The sequence below is a fragment of the Erpetoichthys calabaricus genome, chromosome 6 (genome assembly GCF_900747795.2).
Source record: "Erpetoichthys calabaricus chromosome 6, fErpCal1.3, whole genome shotgun sequence".
Classification (NCBI taxonomy): domain Eukaryota; kingdom Metazoa; phylum Chordata; class Cladistia; order Polypteriformes; family Polypteridae; genus Erpetoichthys; species Erpetoichthys calabaricus.
The window spans coordinates 10972004-10990638 of record NC_041399.2 but is presented as its reverse complement, the minus strand read 5'-3'; the positions used below and the strand labels follow the sequence as shown (position 1 = coordinate 10990638).

Genomic DNA, 18635 nt, shown 5'->3' with positions numbered 1-18635 from the left:
TTCAAGTCCCCAGTCGGCTCCTGGGACAGTGGAAATCTTTGCGAGTAAGTGTAATTGGCGCCATCGAAGCGGGACTCTCTTGGTAAATTGCGGTGCACGGCTACTTACTGTCCCTTATGATGAATTCGGGTCACTAAAACCCCGCAACATTAAAAGGTTGCTTTTGTGATGAATTCTTTTAATAAGATGGAGGGTTTACATCTAAAAAGATGTACCGACCTCTTCATGTTAAGTATTGGACTTGGGAATTGTTTGGACCTTCTGCCCATATCTTTACTTCTTAAATGTTAATGTTTGACTGTTTAATAAATTTATACGCTTCTTATATCTTCATCAAATTCTTTTATCAAAATGTTTTACTACTTAATTATATAATTTCTATGTTATTGTAAATGCTCTTTATTTGTTCAAAAATAACATTGGTAATTAACAAATTTATTTTATAAATACTACATTTTAGTTTTTTCCCCCCCTTACACTCAGTGAGCGAAGCCACTGGGTAATCAGCTAGTATATACCGTATATAAAATTCAATGTCCGTCTGTTTTTCATGAGAGAACTACTTAACAGATTTAGATCGTTTTTTTTTCTTCTAGAATTTGCTTGAGCATTCCGGTTGATTTTGCGACTTCTCTCATTACGCTAAGTATTATCGTTTGGTTGCAGCACCAATTTATTCGCGCGAATCCAAGAGAGAGGCTGGACCTCAGGGGTAGAGAGCCGGGCGGGGCCCTCCTCACTCACGTGCCAGCCTCCGTTCGAGTCACTCCACTTCTCGCCATGTGTTGGAGTGGACCTTGCCTCCACTTAGCTAACGATACCCATTTGTTCAATAGACATTATGATCTAGAGATTGTTAAGGAGTAACGTTTGAAGTTTTTGGGAGAGAGATCACAGCTACGTGTGTTTTAGAGGGTACCTGCTCATTGGCAGAGATATCACGGCCACGTGCTTTTCCCCACCAGAGCTGAACACGATCGGACACTGTGCAAACGTTCGACATTGGAGCATACCTACCTTCCACTTGTCAAGAGATACTTTGCCAACTTTTTACATTTTTTGCAAAGAGATCACAGCTACATTCTCGCACCGGATACTTTGGTCAGCGGCTGTTGTATGTAAAGTGCTTTAAAAATAAAGTTGACTTGACTTGACATTCTCGCACCGGATAGGAAAACCAAAAATATTATATATCAAGAGGCCCTCGGTTACGAAAGCTATCAATATCAATTCTTCTCAATACAAACTACAGTAATCCCTTGCTACTTCGCGGTTCACTTTTCGCGGATTCACAACTTTGCGGATTTGATATGTAAGCATATCTAAATATATAATGCAGATTTTTCGCTGCTTCGCATGTTTCTGCGGACAATGGGTCTTTTTACTTCTGGTACTTGCTTCCTCAGTTGGTTTGCCCAGTTGATTTCACACAAGAGATGCTATTGGCGGATGGCTGAGAAGCTACCCAATCAGAGCACGCAGTTAGGTTCATGTGTGCTGCTGATTGGCTCAGCGATGGAGTGCTGCATTAACCAGAAGTCTCATCTTGCTCATTCAGCATAAACGTGCTACTACTTCAGGGGCTGTGTCTAAGCGCCAACAGAAGATGCAAATGATTGCAGAAAAGGTAAAAGTTTTGGATATGTTGAAGGAAGGGAACAGCTACACCGCTGCAGGACACCATTACAGCTTCAATGGGTCCACCGTTCTTTTTATTTGAAAAGGAGGAAAAGCAAATATGATCTACGGCCGCAGTGTCCTTTAACCAGGGCGCAAAACGAGTTGCAAGTGAAAGTGATAAGGCAGTAGTCTGGATGGAATCTGCTTTAGGAATCTTTGCAACAAGGTCGACGACGTCATGACCGTCTACAAGCTGCTACGTGTACTTCGCTATACAGTAAGTGTAAACTTATCTACCAATTTCATATTGCTTAGCAGTTGTCCCCGTTATTAACAGAGTAAAGGGTGGGTTGTAAACAATACAGGGAGGGTTTAAAAACGTCCAAATACACGTTAAATAAATAAATAAATATGGTGTCCCTACTTCGCAGAAATTCAGTTATCGCGGTCGGCCTTGGAACCTATCTCCCGCGATAAGGGAGGGATTACTGTACTACTTTTTTTTTTTTTAAATTGATTTTTGAAGTTTGTCCTGTTTCACTACTACACGGGTGGAGCCGTTGGGGACAGCTAGTTACATATAAAATACTTATCCTCAATAGGCTGTAACCTCAGGTTTTCTTTATTTCCATTATTTTATTTTATTTTTCCGCCCGAGCATTCCTGTAACTAACCATGACCTTCTTCCGTATGGTTGCTTTCTGTTCTGAATGTGAAACTGCTGACTCGTAATGTCCCAGTTATAGCATACTGACACTGCTGTCATGTTCCAGTTTTTCACCTTGTGGTACAAGGCAAATAAGTCTGTCTTCAAAGATTTATTCCTCTTCATCCCATGGTAAACACTGCCTTCAATCGTTTAGATTTTTCTTACTTTATCCAGTACTCATTTTTTTTTATACCATTAGGCTTACAAGTGACCAGAAGCACAAGTAGTCAAACAGGGCTGGGCTGGAGCTAATGAACAGCTAATGACTTGTGTGGTCTCACATGGCCAGACATGATTCTCAAAACAAGAATACACGACTGGGGACAACCCATTAAACTACGTAGTGAATATTAGCAAAATCATGGGTTGCAAAGGCTTTACCCACAGAGCTTCTTCCAAAAACATCCATAATGATTAATCTGCACATTTAGTTCAGCGACAGTGGATATAGACACACTCACATATAGACCACTGCAGCTACTGGGCTTCACACCTTTCAGAAGTGCCTCCATCTGCTCTGATATTTTTCTGCCAGTTTAATTTTTGCATCACTATATCACACACACAACAGCAGCAAATACCAATTAGATAAGCATTGTAGTCTACGGATATGCAATGTGTTAGAATGTTGCGGCTATTTTGTCACAGCATGTTTGCCTTTCCAATCAGACAGTAATGTTACATTTTCTTTAACTATTCGCTTAGACATGCAGTCTGAAGTTGGATGTTGTGTTGGATGATTCGAGTATTTTGAGTACTCAAATCTGCATCTCCCGTGGTTCTCTGCTATCCTTTCCCTTAACAAAAGTGTGACACACCATGCATTTCAAATGCATACTTTGCAATTCATATTTTCATAAATGTAGCTGCCAATTCTCTTATCCTGCGAGAAGCTCTCCTCTATGCCACCCTCTCTTACTTTGGTATCACCGAGACTCTCTGCACATGGTCCAAGTCCTACCATCTGGGCATACCTTAACGTTGTTCCGGCATGAAGAGATGTTAAGGGTGCCACAAGGATCAGTGCTGGGCCCTCTCTTCTTCTCGCTATACACTTTCTAAGCAGACCCTATCATCCAGTCTGATGTTTTTTTTCCTAATCAGTCCTATGCTCGTGACACTCAGCTGTACCAGTCATTCCCTCCAGAGGACAACAACACTGTTGACTAGAATATCTGCACTTATATTGCAACCTAGATGAAATAACACCATCTCCAGCTCAACCTTGCAACGATGGATCTTCTTGCTATTCCAGCTTGTTCAGCACCACATCTCTTCTCTGCTTGGTTCATTATTGCTTACACCTGCCAAGTCAGGACCCAACCTTGGGGTTATGACATATGACCAGCTGCCCTTCAGGTACCACATTGCTATATTATCTCAGTCTTGCAGATTTGCTCTATACTGGGGTGTAGGGAGCGTGCAGACGATTCAAAATGCAGGACCATGTCTGGTGCTCTGAAAGTGGAGTCAGACGCACTTCACTGGCTTCCTGTAGTGATACCTTTCAAGTTCAGATCCTTGTTGCTTACCTACGGAGAAGTCAATGGGTCTGCACCTGTATATGATGACACTTTTTGAGGTCCTATGCTCCTAAGACCACTATGGTCTACTACTGAATAGTGCCTGGTGATGTTATCTCAGCATAGTAGCAAATCTCAGCTCCAGTTCTTCTCATGTGCAGCTCCTGGCTGGTGGAACGAGCAGACCATCACCGTTCAAAATACTCACTTCTTTAATGTGCTTAAGAAGCATCTGAATACTCTTGCTTGGTGTATTTCTGTCTGACTTATTAGCTGCTTATAAATCTGGGAACTGCAACTATATTTTGTTTTGAGCTCATCACTTGTGAGGATCAATTTTGTCACCTTGTCCTATTAACACTGTCACACACATGTGAGTAGGAGGCAGCTAAAGGGCTTAGAGAATAGTACCGACTCATCCGGCCAGGAGGCGACGGGGTGCACGAACTTTCTTTCCGAATTCCCTGCAGAACTTTCCTGGGAAATCCCGCCAGGTTCTGGTGCCTCCACTCTGAACATGTTACTTCCTGTCCCTGCCCCGAGGACGATGTTACTTCCCCAAGACTCCCTATAAAACCTCACTCCTCTCCACAGGAGGGCAGTTCTGTTTTGGACTGATCTGTGCACACCAGTGCTATCACTTGTTATTTGAATTTTGCAGCCAGGATACACAATATACGGGTGGCTGCCCCAAACCTTGCTACGGCTCTTGTTCGAGTTTGTGACAACACCCACTAACAAACAGTCGCCCAGACTGAGGTTAACTCGATTATGTTGCCCTCCTTTGTAAGTTGTTTTGGATAAAAGGGTCTGTTAAGCAAATAAATATAAATTCCAGTTGGCTGTCTGTCGTGTAGTGTGAGCAGTCTGTCAACATCAAATCTTCTTAAATACATTGTGGAGTGAGTGTGCATGTGGCAGCAGTAACAGCAAAAAGAACCCACATGTGGCAAAGGTAATAAAACTCTTTTATATCATCAATCTATGTAACGACATGAAAAGAAATAAACACCTGGATTAAAAATGACAATTACTTCAACAAGTGGGTCATATGACATAATGAAATTGACTTCAAAGAGCAGTGATCAGAAGCTAGTATTGTATTACAGTATGTTGCAGCATAGTGACTGCACATTGCACATTGGGTATTTCCGTTTTCATGCTCATTTTTACTCGATTTCAAAAACCGAAACAACACATATACAACTTAATGGTCAATGTCAAAAGACCTGTAACAGCACAGACAAAGTGAGTCACCCAGGGATTGCTAACCCATAGTGTGAGCCGACATTCGATCACCAGTGGCCGGGATGCCTATAAAAACAGCAAGCCTGAAAAGTTACAAAGAGGACTTTATCTAGTGTGGCAACGGTGAGCAGGCCATTTAGGAATCTCGAACCACCATAAAGAGTGACGTAAAGTTCCGAAGATCCATTCTGGGACTTGGTGTTGGCGTTACAATGGTGTCAGCAGTGGGATGAAAAGAAAACCAACCGTCTGATTGGAAAAAAAAGTGCCAAGTATCACAGAGATCGCAGTGGACATACTTTGCTCTTTTAGAGGAACCCCTGAAGAGCCTTGAGGCGGAGATCCCACGGGATAGGGTTTGGACAGCTCCACCACCACTCCATCTGTTAAGGAGAACTGGCCTGAGTGCACAGACTCCAGCAGAGGTTCCTGCTCATGAATCTTGAAAAAGGTGTGTTGGATCAAGTTGTCACCCAACCCCAGTAGTGCTATGTGAAGCCGGGATGGTTAGTAAAAGTGTGCAGGCAAAGGACAAGGCAGATCATAGGTGTTGCACAGCAGCAATGGAGGGAGAATCCCAAATCATACACCAGGACCTGGAATTGTGTGTTGCAGTGTCATTTCAGTGAAACAAGGCATTTAACAGAATAGTACATCTGCAGGTCCACCTGCCACCGTGTGACAGTGTAGCACCAATATCCACGCTGCTCTAACTGATAATGCCACACTTAACATCCTTACTGTTGCACATACCAGGCCAAGCGCTCGGGACCCCTGGCAGGTGTGCTTTTGCCAATAGCCGCAAAACCACAGCAGAAATGAAGACCACCCTGCAATTTCAATAATGTGGAAGTGGTCATTGGGGGACAACAAATTTAAATGCAGGGCTATGTAATGGTGTGGACAAGTTGCATTAGCCAGGGATGGGTCATCCAATATACGAGCTGGCAGTCCATCACAAGTGCCAAGCCCGCAAAGCCACAAACAGTATGTCATCTACTACAGCAAATGCAAGCAGTACATTACCTGGAAATGGTATGTAAAGTTCAGAGGCACCATTCTGGCACTTGGCAAGGGCACTGTATCATCTTAGGAAAGAGGAGAGGTTATGAGCACACGCTGATACAGCACATTGCTCATAACACCCATCACATGACAAACCAACTCAGGATTTGGGACCTGAGTGTGGCCATGCAACAGGTGACACCTCAGTATCACAGATGGAATGTGTGAGATTTTTTGCAGTGGCTGGAGTGCCAATTCTGCCACCAACCCCTAGGTTTTCCCTTCAGGTTGGAGGGCCTACTTGCAGGGCTGGATACAGATTAACATGATCAAGCGCATGCAGAAGGAACTCTGAGTCCAGCTCAGGGCAGCGAAGGAGCAGTACAGGAGAAAGCTGGAGCAGAAGTTGCAGAACAACAGCATGAAGGGATGGGATGAAGATCAATATCATCACTGGCTGCAGCTCAAAGCGGGGTGCCACCATCGAGAGAGATGTGGAGAGAGCAAACCAGATGAACAACTTTTTTTAACAGGTTTGACCACCCTAACCCACTCTCACCTCAGAGTACTGCACCCTCCAACCATCCTTCTGCTGATACCAGCATAGAAGAGAGTTTCCCCCCACCCACAATTACAGCAGTGCAGGTGAGCAGAGAGCTGAGGAGACTTCGTGCCAGCAAAGCAGTGGGTCGAGATGGAGAATCGCCACGACTGCTGAAGGCCTGCGCGTTGGAGCTGGGGAGTCCTCTACAGCACATCTTCAACCTGAGCCTGGAACAGGAGAGAGTCCCGAGGCTTTGGAAAACATCTTGCATCACCCCAGTCCCAAAGATATCACGTCCTAGTGAGCTGAACGACTTCCGGCCTGTCGCTCTGACGTCACATGTGATGAAGACCATGAAGCAGCTGCTGCTTCACCGCCTAAGGCCACAGGTCCGCCACGCCCTTGACCCTCTGTAGTTCGCATACCAGGAGAAGGTGGGAGTGGAGGATGCCATCATCTACATGCTACACCGATCCCTCTCCCACTTGGACAGAGGTAGTGGTGCAGTAAGAATTATGTTTCTAGACTTCTCTAGCGCCTTCAACACCATCCAACCTCTGCTCCTTAGGGACAAGCTGACAGAGATGGGAGTAGATTCATACCTGGTAGCATGGGTCGTGGACTATCTTACAGACAAACCTCAGTATGTGCATCTCGGGAACTGCAGGTCTGACATTGTGGTCAGCAACACAGGAGCGCCGCAGGGGACTGTACTTTCTCCGGTCCTGTTCAGCCTATATACATCGGAATTCTAATACAGGTTCGGAGTCCTGCCATGTGCAAAAGTTCGCTGACGACACTGCTATCGTGGGCTGCATCAGGAGTGGGCAGGAAGAAGTATAGGAACTTAATCAAGGACTTTGTTAAATGGTGCAACTCAAACCACCTACAACTGAACACCAGCAAAACCAAGGAGCTGGTGGTGGATTTTAGGAGGCCCAGGCCCCTCATGGAACCCGTGATCATCAGAGGTGACTGTGTGCAGAGGGTACAGACCTATAAATACCTGGGAGTGCAGCTGGATGATAAATTGGACTGGACTGACAATACTGATTCTCTGTGTAAGAAAGGACAGAGCCGACTATACTTCAGTTAGGAGGCTGGCGTCCTTCAACATCTGCAATAAGATGCTGCAGATGTTCTATCAGACAGTTGTGGCGAGCGCCCCCTTCTACGCGGTAGTGTGCTGGGGAGGCAGCATAAAGAAGAGGGGACGCCTCACGCCTGGACAAACTGGTGAGGAAGGCAGGCTCTATTGTAGGCACGGAGCTGGACAGTTTGACATCCGTGGCAGAGCGATGGGCGCTGAGCAGACTCTTGTCAATCATGGAGAATCCACTGCATCCACTGAACAGGATCATCTCCAGACAGACAGAGGAGCAGCTTCAGCGACAGACTGCTGTCACTGTCCTGCTCCACTGACACACTGAGGAGATCGTTCCTCCCACAGACTATGCGACTCTTCAATTCCACCCGGGGGGTGTAAACATTAAAATTATACAAAGGTACTGTCTGTCTGTATACCTGCATTGTTATCACTCTTTAATTTAATATTGTTCTTAATCAGCATGCTGCTGCTGGAGTATGAATTTCCCCTTAGGATTAATAAAGTATCTATCCGATATCCAGGACAGAGCAAATGCAGGCAAGGCCCAACGAAGTACTGTCACTTTTGGCGTTTACGAGATTCGAACCAGCAACCTTCTGATTGCCAGTGCAAATCCCTGGCCTCAGAGCCACCACTCTGCCATTTACTGGATACCCCAAAAATAAACACATAGATTTCATACCTTTAATTCTATCTGTAAAATCCACAGACCATGTTGTCTGCGCCCTCCCAACCAGTCACAGATTTGGTACCACCTTATTCTTTTCTTTGGAATTTCAAGAGTAGTAATAGGCAGGGAAGGCTGTGGAGAAGTTTTTTTTTTCGTAATGTGTAAAACAGTCTGTTGAGGCCATGCACACGTGTAGTCTGAACATCCATGTTCCGAACGCACACACAGGACTGACAACTCTATCGCTTGACTGCGGTTTCTATAAATCACACAGTATATGTCCGACATAAAATAGCACAACAGAGAAAAAAAAAAAAAACATTGGACACGAATTGCTGGGACAATATTTTTCAGCAGGTGCTCAGAAAAGCAAGTGCCACCTCTACCGTGTGCCCAGCGGGAGCGCGCGCGTACAGTAGTACCACGTGCACTCGCACGCACGGCACATTCGCGCTTACACGAGCCCGCGACACGCGAAAACTTTGAACAACGAAAAGCTCACGAAAGACACCACGTTAGCAACGGACGATTCGAGCACACTCACCTGCTTGATGTCGAGGATGCCGTCTTTGGCCTCCTGCAGCAGCGAGACGAACTTGCTGGTGAGAAGCCCCAAACTCTTCTCATGGCGGCTGTAACCCCCGGGCGTGTTGGGGGTACAACCCTGCTGACTCGAGCTGACGGATTCCGCCATCGCGCGCCACTGTGCTGTCGTTCACACTCGACTCGCAGAAGAAGCCGTCGCCGCCACCGACGACGGCCCCCTCCGCTTCTAAATCACGAGACAAGTTCTAAGTCGAAAGCACCACTGAACACATCCACATCAACATGGGCCGAGGGACGGCGGCAGGGAGCTACGAGCGCCGTTTAAATGGGAGGAAGTGACGTCACTGATACGTTACCCTGGCAACAGAAGTCGAGAAAAAAAACGCCCAGTGCGCCAGAAGCTGTCCGCGGGGACTCGCTGAGCCAACGGCCGGAGACAAAGCGCCGCGTCCATCTGGAGAGAAGAAACGAAGGTGGAGTTCGCAAAGCTCGGTGTTATCATTAAGATGCAAAACTGCATTGTAAAAGATAGGAATAATTAAAAGCACACATATATATATATATACATATATATATATATACATATATATATATATATATATATATATATATATACAGTACTGTGCAAACGTTTTAGGCAGGTGTGAAAAAATGCTGTAAACAAAGAATGCTTTCAGAAATATAAATAATGATTGTTTATTGTTATCAATTTATAAAATGCAAAGTGAGCGAACAAAAGAAAAATCTAAATCAAATCAATATTTGGTGTTCCTACCTTTTGCCTTCAAACCAGCATCAATTCTTATAGGTCCACTTGCACAAAGTCTGGGATTTTGTAGGATTCTAGTCAGGTGTCTGATCAACCAATTCTACCAAACAGGTGCTGATGATCATCAATGTCACACGTAGGTTGAAACACAGTCATTAACTGAAACAAAAACAGCTGTGTAGGAGGCTTAAAACTGGGTGAGGAACAGCCAAACTCTGCTACCAAGGTGAGGTTGTGGAAGACAGTTTCATGTCATGGCGAGATTGAGCACAGCAACAAGACACAAGGTAGTTCTACTGCAACAGCAAGGTCTCTACCAGACAAAGATTTCAAAGTAGACTGGGGTTTCAAGATGTGCTGTTCAAGCTCTTTTGAAGAAGCACAAAGAAACGGGCAACGTTGAGGATCGTAGACGCAGTGGTTGGCCAAGGAAACAGTGCAGCAGATGAAAGACACATCAAGTTTATTACCCTTCGAAATCGGAAGATGTCCAGCAGTGCCATCAGCTCAGAACTGGCAGAAACCCAGTGGGACCCAGGTACACCCATCTACTGTCCGGAGAAGTCTGGCCAAAAGTGGTCTTCATGGAAGAGTTGCAGCCAAAGATCCATACCTCCGACGTGGAAACAAGGCCAAGCGACTCAAGTATGCACGAAAACATAGGAACTGGGGTGCAGAAAAATGGCAGCAGGTGTTCTGGACTGAGGAGTCAAAATTTGAAATATTTGGCTGTAGCAGAAGGCAGTTTGTTCGTCGAAGGGCTGGAGAGCGGTACAATAATGAGTGTCTGCAGGCAACAGTGAAGCATGGTGGAGGTTCCTTGAACGTTTGGGGCTGCATTTCTGCAAATGGAGTTGGAGATTTGGTCAGGATTAATGGTGTTCTCAAAGCTGAGAAATACAGGCAGATACTTATCCATCATGCAATACCATCAGGGAGGCATATGATTGGCCCCAAATTTATTCTGTAGCAGGACAACGACCCCAAACATACAGCCAAGGTCATTAAGAACTATCTTCAGCGTAAAGAAGAACAAGAAGTCCTGGAAGTGATGGTATGGCCCCCACAGAGCTCTGATCTCAACATCATCGAGTGTGTCTGGGATTACATGAAGAGACAGAAGGATGTGAGGAAGCCTACATCCACAGATGATCTGTGGTTAGTTCTCCAAGATGTTTGGAACAACCTACCAGCTGAGTTCCTTCAAAAACTGTGTGCAAGTGTACCTAGAAGAATTGATGCTGGTTTGAAGGCAAAGGGTGGTCACACCAAATATTGATTTGATTTAGATTTCTCTTTTGTTCATTCACTGCATTTTGTTGATTGATGAAAATAAATGATTAACACTTCCATTTTTGAAAGCATTCTTTGTTTACAGCATTTTTTCACACCTGCCTAAAATTTTTGCACAGTACTGTATGTATAGATATTCATTGATAGATAGATATATTTATATCTATCTATCTATATCTAATATATATATATCCTTTTTTGAACATCATGGTGACGTACTGATTAACGACGCAGGCTCACAAATTAAACGTTCTAAGTTCACTATTTATCTGTGTGGAGGTTGAATGTTCTTCAGTATATGTGTGTATTTTTCTCTCTTATTACTACAGACGTGGTCAGAGGTGGGTAGAGTAGCCAAAAATTGTACTCAAGTAAGAGTAGCGTTTACTCAAGTAGAAGTAAAAAGTAGTCATCCAAAAAATGACTCAAGTAAGAGTAAAAAAAGTATTTGATGAAAAGACTACTCAAGTACCATGGCTCCCACATTTTAACGCAGGCCCCTAGGCCAGGATCTGTGGCGGGCCCTTCACCTAGGGTTAAGGAAAACGTGATACCCAATAGGATTTAAAATAAAATAAGCGGGGTTAATGATGCGAAAACATATGAAGTTTTATGCACATTTATTGAATATATTTATAAAGTAAAGATCCTAATGAAAAACTTACAATAGTACCAAAGATTATTGCAAAATTTGTTTTCTAGCTTTCTTTGACACAAAATTTTCAATGACCTCACTAAAATCAAACTGTTTATCGGTGGATTGGTGATCCTAAATTGGCCCTAGTGTGTGCTTGGTGTGTGGGTGTGTCCTGCGGTGGGTTGGCGCCCTGCCCGGGGTTTGTTTCCTGCCTTGTGTCCTGTGTTGGCTGGGATTGGCACCAGCAGACCCCCGTTACCCTGTAGTTAGGATATAGCGGGTTGGATAATGGATGGACTGCGGTGGGTTGGCACCCTGCCCGGGATTGGTTCCTGCCTTGTGCCCTGTTTTGGCTGGGATTGGCTCCAGCAGACCCCTGTGTTCGGATTCAGCGGGTTGGAAAATGGATGGATGGATTTTTGATACACAGAATTGTTAGATGATTAAGTCATTTTTGACTAGTTGTACTTCTTTGCCATGTTTTTAATGAATTTGCCAATCTGCCAAACGATCTTTCTGGTGAAGAAACAGTAACTGGGACTGTACAAAACAATTTAATAGCGAGACAGATATTGGTAAATATACCTTTGAAGTTTTTTGTCGTAAATTGCGTTCAAAATTCTAATTGGGCTTTTTTTCAACACCAAAAACTGTCTTGTAAATACTTTTGAAGTGAAATATTTCATCCAGTAAGTCATCTGACAGATGCAGCTCTTGCGGTGAGTTGACCATTGTCCAAGTTCTGAAAATTCAAAATGGGTGAGAATAATTCACATATGGCAGTAAAGTGACGTAAATGTTTTATTTTTTTGTGTAGTATTTATTTAATTGTGTTTAAAACCATATATAATTTGTTTAAGTTTATTGTTTATATTTGTAAATAAAGAATATACAGTATAAAACTATATGACACCAATCAGCAATTAATATCAAAATTTTCTACCAGTGGAGAGGTCTACATTTTATTTGGATTCGTAAAATGTCAAAGCGAGAAAGTTGTACAAAAATGTATGTAGAATTTTTTTTATATGAAATTTTTTGATATTGTTTTTCGTTTTCAAAATATTTTATGCTGAAGTTGACACTCAACACTGTAGGACCAATTCTTGCTTTCTGTTCATACGTTTTGTTTGTCCATAATATCTACTCATCCCGCGCCGGGCCCCTGTGATCCCGGGCCCCCTGGCTAGAGCCCTGTCAGCCAAAAGCCCCCCATGGGCCATGTCAAGTACTGAGTAACTGTTTGATCATAAAAAATGATTTATTTTTTTTAGAAATGTTGGAATAAGACATTAAAGACCGGGTGAGAAGCTCGGTCATCCTGGAGGAGCTCAGAGTAGAGCCGCTGCTCCTCCGCATCGAGTGGAGTCAGATGAGGTGGCTCGGGCCGTCTGATCAGGATACCTCCTGGACGCCTTCCTTGTGAGGTGTTCCAGGCACGTCTAACCGGGAGGAGACCCCGGGGAAGACCCAGGACACGCTGGCCTGGGAACGCCTCGGGATTCCCCCAGAAGAGCTAGTAGATGTGGCCAGGGAGAGGGAAGTCTGGGCATCTCTGCTCAAGCTTCTGCCCCCGCGATCTGATCTCGGATAAATAGAAGAGGACGGACAGATGGATGGATGAGCAGCAGAATTTGCACATTATTTTATATTTTTGTCTATTTCCAAATAGTAAAATAAAAAATGAGTAAAAATAAATAACATCTTTACAAAATAAAGATGCACAAATAACACAAAGTTCCAAATTTCAGTTTTTCACAACAAAGCTTTTGAAGCCAATACCTACAGTAGGTAACATGCATGTTTGAACAGTGCAAACTACTTACAGTGACAAGATAACATGTACGCTAACAGTATCATACTGCATATTCACTTGCCCTCCAAATAGCACAGCTGATAGAAAATAACATTAGAACAAGGCAGTTTGTGCAAGTACAAGAAGTATGAAGTACGACTATACTTCCTTAGAAGGCTGGCGTCCTTCAACATCTGCAATAAGATGCTGCAGATGTTCTATCAGACAGTTGTGGCGAGCGCCCTCTTCTACGCGGTGGTGTGCTGGGGAGGCAGCATTAAGAGGAAAGACGCCTCACGTCTAGACAAACTGGTGAGGAAGGCAGGCTCTATTGTTGGCATGGAGCTGGACAGTTTGACATCTGTGGCAGAGCGAAGGGCGCTCAGCAGGCTCCTATCAATTATGGAGAATCCACTGCATCCACTAAACAGGATCATCTCCAGACAGAAGAGCAGCTTCAGCGACAGACTGCTGTCACTGTCCTGCTCCACTGACAGACTGAGGAGATCGTTCCTCCCCCAAACTATGCGACTCTTCAATTCCACCCAGGGGGGTAAACGTTAACATTATACAAAGTTATTGTCTGTTTTTTCATCTGCATTATTATCATTCTTTAATTTAATATTTATTGTATCAGTATGCTGCTGCTGGAGAATGTGAATTTCCCATTGGGATTAATAAAGTATCTATCTATCTATCTATCTATCTATCTATCTATCTATCTATGTCTCACTTTACCTTGACTGTCTGTGTCTGTGCATGTTTGGTTAAAACCTGCTTGTTCTTCACTCAGTGAAGTGCTGGTTAAGCTTCAGCAGGAGTTGGCTCTCAAGGTTCTTGGAGTGAACAGGAGCCCTGCATGACTAAAAAGTTTCTCACAGGCTGCAGGCGCAGGAAGTTTGTGCGTGGTCATGTGACTGCATGGCTACATCTGATTGGTGAAACTTAGTCATGTGATTATTGTTGCTACGTCTGATTGGTGAAGCAGTCATGCAGTAGATCCACTGGCGGCTTCTCTCTGGCAAAAATATAGCGCATCTAATGTGTACATGGGGAAAAAAAGTAACTAGTCAAGTGTTGCCCAGTGTAGCGGAGTAAGAGTAGCGTTTCTTCTTCGCAAATGTACTCAAGTTAAAGTAAAATGACTCTTAGAAGTACAATTTAAAAAAAAAAGTTACCCAAGTAAATGTAACTCGTTACTACCCACCTCTGAATGTGGTGGGTATTGGGTTCCTAAGAACTAACTTCTGAACGCTATGCAATCACTCCTATGTGTTTTTGTCCGGCGTCTCCTGATTCACCATTATGAGAAGCCATGATGATGTACCCTTCGACTCGTCTTGATCAGGGCCGTCTTAACGCATGGGCACACTGGCCAGTTGCCCGGGGGCTCCACAAGCATAGGGGCCTCATGCTAATCTATATGTGTTGTGACCTGAAGTCAATAAATAAATACCATACAATACTAAACTATAAATATTTTTTATTGCGTTACAAGTTGACTGTAATATAGGGGGTCCACAGCTCAGAATAACAGGCCAGTTGTAAATAAATAAAAGCTGCATTCGCCTTTTAAAGTGGGGGTGTGGTCGGTGCAATGTGGGCTTGGGTGTTTCCACAATCAAGTGCACAGGTTTGGGATCACCCGTGTCCGTGACTGATGATGCTGGGAGCTGCTAATCACTGCACCTGGGCCACATTCCCATTTTATATAGCAGGGTATAGCGTGAATACAGGGGGGGGGGGGGGGGGGGGGGGGGATTTGGGGGGCGGGGAGAAAGAATAAAGAATGGAGGTAAAGGGAGAAGATGGCAGGAAGCGAAGGAGCCAGTGTGAGCTCGCTGTAATAACGACAGGCAGCTGGGAGAAGCGAGCCCTGGCAGGATGTTTGGCTGGCACCCCGGGGCAGCTGGATTAAGTGACCACGATTGAGGATAGCTTGCCATGTAAGGCACTGGGAGGTGGAAGCCCCAGTGTGAGCGCCCTGGTCACTGGGGAACTCAAGTCTCGGTCTGGAGGAGCTAAACAAATCCAGGGATCGGGAAGCTTCACGACCAGCAGAAGGAGAAGGTCAAAGCTACAGATAGGGTGACTCCTCTGATGCAAGGCCTGCATGGGAGAAGCAGGGGAGCCGCCAGCTTAAAAAGGCACTGGGTCTTGTTTTTTAAAAGGACTGCTTCCTGCCCTTGTTTTTAACGTCATTTTTAATGGAATTATTTATTGGTTCATTTTAACCTCCACCTTGGATTGGGGCGCTCGAGAGACTGAGTGAGAAGTCTAAGGCCTTTAATGACCTCTTGGGCATGGCCATCAGCAGTGTGTCTGTTTGCGGAGAGAGTGTCGACTTCATCGAGAGGTTTACTTATCTTAGCAGTGACACTCATGTCTCTGGTGACTCTTCCTATGAAGTCAGTAGACTGACTGGGAGAGCATGGGGGGTCATGATGTCGCTGTAAAGGGGTGTGTGGCGCTCCTGATATCTGTGCAAAAGGACACAGGTCCAAGTCTTTAGAGTCCTGGTGTTCCCTGTTTGTGAGACATGGACGCTATCCAGTGACCTGAGACGAAGACTGGACTCCTTTGGTACTGTGTGTCTCTCCGGAGAATCCTTGGGTACCGCTGGTTTGACTTTGTGTTGCTCATGGAGTCCCGAATGAGGCACATGACCTGCATTGAGAGGGAGCGTCAGTTACAGCACTACGGCCATGTGACTCGTTTCCCCGAGGGTGATCCGGCTCGTAGGATCCTCATTGTTGGGGACCCGAGTGGCTAGACTAGTGCATGCTCCCCAACCTGACTTGACTTGACTTGGATCCCCCTGGTTTTATGGATTATTTATTTATTGACATTTTGATGCACTGCACTTTCTTTTGAACAATGGATTTGTTTTGCTTATTCTTTTTTTTTTTATTATAAATTTTATTTATTAATTTTATTGTAATCATTCCATACAAATAGATCAATTAATACAAAAAAGGATTGAAGACAAATCAAACCCCACTCTTGAGAAGGACAGCATGGCCAAAGGGGAATTGCTAAGGGCTTTTTAATAGGACAAAAACAAACAAGGAAAAAATATATACCTGTATATATATATATATAAATAAATGGAGAAGGAAAAGAAATGCAGAAATAATTATTTCTTCTTATTCTAAAATAATATTGATTAGATCCTGCCAGGTTTTGAAAAAATTCTGTACAGATCCTCTAACTGAGAATTTGATTTTTTCCAATTTCAAATAATATAAAACCTCGGTTTCCCACTGACTTATCAGAGGAGAGTTAGGATTCTTCCAATTTAACAAAATAAGTCTGCGTGCCAAAAGTGTAGTGAATGCAATCACCGTTTGCTTGTCCTTCTCCACTTCAAGTCCGTCTGGAAGAACACCAAACACAGCGGTTAGTGGGTTAGGAGGGATTGTGACACCAAGGCTGTCTGAAAGGCACTTAAAAATTTTGGTCCAAAATGATGTTAGTTTGGTGCAGGCCCAGAACATGTGACCCAGTGAGGCAGGGGCTCGTTTGCAGTGTTCGCAGGTTGGATCTTGCTTATTCTTTTAGTAAAAGCACATTTTGCACTTTTCACCTTTCCTTCTGCTTTGTTTGGTGTCCTCATTGTCCAGTTCATCTGATTACATTACCGACATTGTCGGGTTGAAGAGCTCCTAAAAAGGAAGCGGGAGCCATGGAGCTGAACCCGCATCGTTGCATGGACATTGGCATTCGCCTCTGATTTAGTATCATGGTCACCTCTGCAACCTTACGTGCCTGTATGTGTACGGATCTCACGCACTACATCAGGTAAAAGCATACATGTTAACGTCACTTCAACTCAATTCCATACATCCATCCATTATCCAACCTGCTATATCCTAACTACAGGGTCATGGGGTTCTGTTGGAGTCAATCCCAGCCAACACAGGGCACAAGGCAGGAAACAAACCCCGGGCAGGGCGCCAGACCACCGCAGGGCACACACACACACCAAGCACACACTAGAGACAATTTAGAATCTCCAATTCACCTCACCTGCATGTCTTTGGACTGTGGGAGGAAACCCACGCAGACACGGGGAGAACATACAAACTCCACGCAGGGGGACCCGGGAAGCGAACCCCAGGTCTCCTAACTGCAAGGCAGCAGTGCTACCACTGTGCCACCCTCAACTCAATTCTCTACAAAGAAATTTTGCAAATGTTTGTGTTGAACACTTGATTAATAATAACTAATTCATAGTAATTTCATACTGTGCCATCTCCATCTGTATGGTTTACCAATTGAGTATTAAATATATGTTGAAATTTTAGTGTTTTTCAAGGCTCATGTTGTTCAAACATTTGTGTTGATTAATCTTTGCTGCACAGCCTGTTTTTAATGTTTAAACACTGATTTTGTTGGAAGTACCAGTATAATAAATATATGTTTACTTTTATCAACCATTTACATTTTTATTCCTGTGAGTGGTTCTGTAGGTAGGGGGCCCCAGTGCACTGCTTTGCCTGGGGGGCCTATAATGCTGTTAAGACGGCCCTAGTCTTGATGTCCAGTTATACAAGACCCTTATTTTTGTCCCTCAACACCCGAAAAACCCTAACTCGTAGGCCATTTTTGAAGCATATTTTGTGTAGGAAATTACACCCTTAATGATAAACAGGACACAGTGGGTGTCATCAGCAAAAATGACCCGAAAGAAGTTGTGCATGACACATCAGATGCACTATATAATAGATAGATATAAATGAAAGGCACTATATGATAGATAGATAGATAGATAGATAGATAGATAGATAGATAGATAGATAGATAGATAGATAGATAGATAGATAGATAGATAGATAGATAGATAGATAGATAGATACTATAATGACTTTGCAGTCACAGTCACAGTAAGGTGCTATATAAGCGTATTGCTGTTGGTATAAAGGTGCCCCAGTTGTTTCATCATCTGAAAGTCCTCAGAGCTGGTGTGTCAGAGAGGATGTGTAGCATTGTTTATAATGGCTCTCAGTTTTGCCTTCATTCTCTTCTCTGCTACAACCTCCAGGGGGTCCAGAGTGTGTCCCATAACTGAGCCTGCCCTTTTAATTAGTGTTTTAATTTGATGGGCCTTTCTTGATGTGACGTTACCAGCCCAGCACACTTACCACGACAGTGCTGCTGAAGATGTG

The 18635-nt window shown here is 44.0% G+C and overlaps 1 protein-coding gene across 3 annotated transcripts in view; it reads right to left on the bottom strand.

Annotated features, from left to right (window-relative positions):
* e2f5 (E2F transcription factor 5) overlaps nucleotides 1–9306 on the bottom strand; it is a 63029-nt gene extending 53723 nt beyond the window's left edge. The window contains exon 1 of one of the 3 annotated variants that reach the window (XM_051929287.1): nucleotides 8972–9306. In XM_051929287.1, coding sequence (XP_051785247.1) covers nucleotides 8972–9121 — 150 coding nt within the window. In that variant the 5' untranslated portion in view covers nucleotides 9122–9306. The remainder of the gene's footprint in view (nucleotides 1–8971) is intronic. The other 2 variants (XM_051929286.1, XM_051929285.1) reach the window with 2 other exon arrangements.
* Nucleotides 9307–18635: the final 9329 nt, after the last annotated feature.